This window comes from Diadema antillarum, unplaced genomic scaffold (genome assembly GCF_040938485.1).
Source record: "Diadema antillarum isolate AM-2024a unplaced genomic scaffold, OU_Dant_1.0 seq00000442_RagTag, whole genome shotgun sequence".
Lineage (NCBI taxonomy): Eukaryota > Metazoa > Echinodermata > Echinoidea > Diadematoida > Diadematidae > Diadema > Diadema antillarum.
In genome coordinates, this window is record NW_027271417.1 from 82,847 (window position 1) to 87,320 (window position 4,474).

Genomic DNA, 4,474 nt, shown 5'->3' on the forward strand with positions numbered 1-4,474 from the left:
AATGCGTAACAGTGATTTTTTATAATATCTTATTTCATAAATTTGCTAAAATCTAAGCGTCTGCTCAGGAACGGACTTCACCTCGGACGAAGAAGATCAAAATATATGTCTGTAAAATAGCTGCGATTTTCCATAATCTTTGTGTCCCTTCGTTTCCCGTTCCACTTATCTAACATGATTGAGTATGCCATTCTCGCCTTCATCAATGGTCATATTTGGAGAAATTCAAATTAAATGTTTCTATTAAAACAACTCTCACTAAAGTTGATTTTTAAGAAGTATATGCAAAAGACAAGTCATCTTGGTATTATGATATTTACTCAGTATGAGTGTATGTCCTGACTGCATTGGTTCCCTTAAACTTAAATAACAGTCTCCTGTGGAAATGCACGGCATATTTTATATCTCTTATCTATGTAGATAAACGTGATGTTAGTGTGTCGTTATAATACTTCCTACGAATGTTTTGCGGTTATTATTGAACTCTTAAAGTATACAAATTATTGAAATTGTTAGGAGTTTCTAACCTAGATTATCCACTCAAGAATCTGTCTTCTTTACATTGAGTATGTATCAAATCAGGCCAGCTCTGGGTTAGTTTTGAAGCAAAGTGTTTGTAACAATGTGGACCTACGAGATTAAAAAGACAAAGCAAACTCGATAGCGCGTGTATAGGCCTTGGTTGAGAAATGGCGGACTCTATATGAAATGCATTTGCGAGCAGTGGTATATAAGGTATACGTGTCTGTAGAGTTATTCCTCTCGCCAACTACTGCTTTCGAGCGAAAACGCCCCGTCGCTCCGTTCACTGGGGCCTCTAATCTCTTACGGGGTAAGAAAGCGGGCTATTGGACTTTAGTCGAGCCCTCTTTCAAAATGATCGTCGGTGCAAAACATGTTTGCCTATCGTTCGCCGCGTTTCCGGAGTACACACGGAGAATAAAAGAACTGTTTGCCGTAGTGCAACCTTTGACTTTAGTTGCTTCCGATCTGGCTTAAACGAACGTTTTGACGAGCGACGGTGGAGTGGGAGAGGAGAAAGAGGGGGAAGGAAAAAAAACTTAGGTGGGTGTTGGTCTATGTAGCAAGAACAGTTGAGCTGGAACTCTGAGTGACAACGTGATGTGAAAAGCTAACGGGAGATCCGGAACAGTTTTCACTTGTGTAAATCGTGTTAGCATGACATATCTGAAAATACCATCTTTATTGCTGTGTTATCTGAACATTTGTTTTTCATTCCTTGGGCCTTTCGCCAAAGATAGAAGGATTTCACGTAACTGAGAAGGACAGAGTGTTGTATTCGTCCTTAGCTCGCGCTGATGTGAATGCCTGCATGCACACCTTAATTAGGCTTCGCACACCTACTTTGACTTCAACTGACGCCAGGCAGGCTGATTGTATTTCGTGGTCATGCGAGAACTGAATCAAAAGGGTTCCTCCTGCAAATCGCACTGTCTGCTGAATGGACTCAGAGGTTGGTGTTGCCATGTATCGTGATCCTAAATGATCTATAGCAGTATTAGCATGGTCTACGTGATCTCAACTTGGATGAACTTTGACAGCGATACGAAGTCTACACGTACCTTGCATTTTGTGAATCAGTCTGTCTCTCAAATTTGTTATAGAGGACGTTTTCATATGCACTACGTGATTTAAATAACAGCATGTGCCGATTGTGATTCAAAGTTTGGTTTTTTCTGTTTCAGAGTTACATTTGCTGCTGCTCCTGGAGTTCGCTGCGAGACAGAATGACACCAGCTAATTTTTCATTGGAATAATATCGACTGGAGGAACACATTTATCGAAATGGCAGGAAAGTTTGCCGACGACCAGCGGTCTTGTGAAGAGTGCGGCAAGGAGTGTCCAGCCCAAGACTCCCAACAGGACACGGCGCGCTACACCCTCAGGCGAAATCTTTGCTCCACGTGTGCCGGAGGGGACCTCGCTGACGCTGTACTGGATGGGCCGACGTCGACGTCGCAATGGAGGTGCAGCGAGCATCGCCATCGAGATGTCATACTTTACTGCGTGAATTGTAGGCGACCGATCTGTGACGTGTGCGTCCATTTGACGCACTCGGGACACGAATACCGTGACATCAGTAAAGTGATTGAGCAGCGACGAGACACTGCACGAACTCAATGCGAGAGAATTGCCGAGAAAGAACAGCAACTTCGTCATGATCGCCGTGTCATCGAGGAGTGCGTCGATGATGTCAACGGGCGATTCGACCGCCTTAGATACGCAGTCCTCGTGCGCGTCCACGAGAAATCAAGAAGTCTGGAAGAGGACCAGACGATTGCCGCGAGAAAAATCGAGAGTCGCGCTCGAGAAGAAAAGCAAAAGATAGACAGATGGAAAGATAATCGCCTGGCAGAGCTGCGGGAAGAGAAAGCTAACAAGTCACGTGAAATTCAACAGAGGCAATGCACGCTCTTCTCAGAGCTCGACGACGTGAAGCGAAAGTTGTTGGACCAGTTAGACGAGTATCAGGATTTTCTCGAGAAAGCAGACGAGATCGTCGCCAATGCACGCAAAGCAGCTGAAGGAGCATTGAGCGCCGACGTGAAGGAGTTGCTTTCTGTCCCGACAACCCCAGATAACTCTGTATTAGAAGAATGCCTTGCATTGGAGCTCGACGTCGAGTCCGTATCCATGGTGGAGAGCATCGCTAAGAGCGTAAAATTCGAGTCCGAGAGTGCAGGTGACAACTGCTGCCTGCTCGGAAAGTTGGTGACGACAGCGCCTGCTTGGTGCAAGATCAGAAATATCCAAGTTGGGCTTCCAAACTTTCGTCTGCTCAATTCTACGAAAGCGAACAATCGTGTGTTGTTTACGGGAGAGAATGGTGACAAGCATGACAAGAGCTTTGGTTTATACACCATGGACGTGGAGAGTGGGGCGACGAATCTCGTCACGTCGGACTCGGCATGCATCACCGACGCGGCGTCGCTCAGTAATGATTTAATAGCAGTAACAAGGAATGATAAGTCGACAGTCAACGTTTGGCACACGAAGCGGGGAAAGGTGTCGAGTCATTTCAAAGTGCCTAAAAACTGGTCTCACACCCGACTCGCCGTCGATCACGACGGTTCTATCGTGGCACGTGACCACGCCAGTAACACTTACAACAAGATAAACGTTTACCGATCAACCACGGGAGAGAAAATCCGCAGCACACCTTACTCGGGAACAATCTATAATCTTGCCACTCTCTCGTCGGGAAAACTCGTCATCCAGTCTGGAGCGACAGAGGTGACAATCGTCGATCAGTCGGGCTTGGTGATGGCAACGATCTCGGACGAGTCTTGGCAGTGGGTGCGGTGCGCCGTCGCTCGTGATGATGCCATCATGGTGGCCTACGGCCGACGAGATGACTCGACGACGATTTTTGTCGACGCCTACTCGGACGACGGACGGCTGGTCGAGCGTGTCGTCAAACACAGGTGCAATCCCTCGCTGGATCACATCGCGCTCGTAGTGACGATGTCGGGTCGCATAGTCCTTCAGAAAGGTGACGATCTCGCCATCTACGAGCGCCTCATCCCCCTCATTCCTGTGATGACGTCACCAACGCCGGACAATATTAGCGAGAAGTCTTCCAACTCCCCGAAACCGCCTTCGCGTCGTAACATTTTCATGTGCATTCCCACGTGAGGTTAACGAGACTAGGGCGTTCCCGTTCTTTCCCAACACCACTGCCTAATGATTATGCTGAACGTCTGTTTAAAATATTCACCATATTTCAGTGTATTACTAGTATTAGTTTCAAGATTTTCATGTTTCAAATTATAACAGTAAATACGTGAAACACGTAATGCCTAATTTATGCACGACCCTACTGTTTGTGCCTTACAATCTAAGGTTGACCATCTGAATTTGTATTCAATTCGTCTATGATTTCTGATTGTTGTGTAGTAGGTAAGCTATCAGGATAGAGTGCAATATCATAGCAATTGTCATGGAATGACTTAATAGAAAGTGGTTGATAATAATATGGTATAACGGGTTTTTCAATCTGTGTGGAGTAACCTGCCTGACAATTTATTTTCTATAAACCTGTGCTTTAATAGACTATAATAGGTTTGTAAACAGATGTGAGATTTTGACATGATTCAAATGTGCACAGTTATGATACAAAGAGTAAGTAATTTGGTGATAGTGGGTCTAGTTCCCAAGCTCAGGTGACGAATAAGAGAGGGCCTTTGTTGTTTGTTTGTTTGTTTGTTTGTTTGTTTTGTGCTCATCATAATTCCACAAGCCTGAAATAGTCATATCGCCTATGTGCATTTCTTGCTTGTCGTTAATATCGGGATCATCTTAGGATTCTACTGTCATCTAAAGTAGAACGAAACACAACCATTCTTCCCATCGTGGTGTAGTGGTGAAATGATATTGGGTGAGGACAACATTTTCGATCATCTGACACTTTAATCGCGTCAGACAAAAAGTAACAAGTTAAAGTTAAAGTAAC

At 44.9% G+C, this 4,474-nt stretch overlaps 1 protein-coding gene across 1 annotated transcript; it reads left to right on the forward strand.

The window, feature by feature from the left end:
* Window positions 1-1,631: 1,631 nt before the first annotated feature.
* LOC139732641 (uncharacterized) lies at window positions 1,632-4,233 on the forward strand. Its single transcript, XM_071643497.1, has one exon. It carries the CDS (start codon window positions 1,807-1,809, stop codon window positions 3,655-3,657), a length of 1,851 nt encoding a protein of 616 aa, XP_071499598.1. The 5' UTR covers window positions 1,632-1,806; the 3' UTR covers window positions 3,658-4,233.
* Window positions 4,234-4,474: the final 241 nt, after the last annotated feature.

Excerpts from the sequence above, each read along its gene's own strand:
- LOC139732641 (XM_071643497.1), top strand. The coding sequence starts at position 1,807 with ATGGCAGGAAAGTTTGCCGACGACCAGCGGTCTTGTGAAGAGTGCGGC.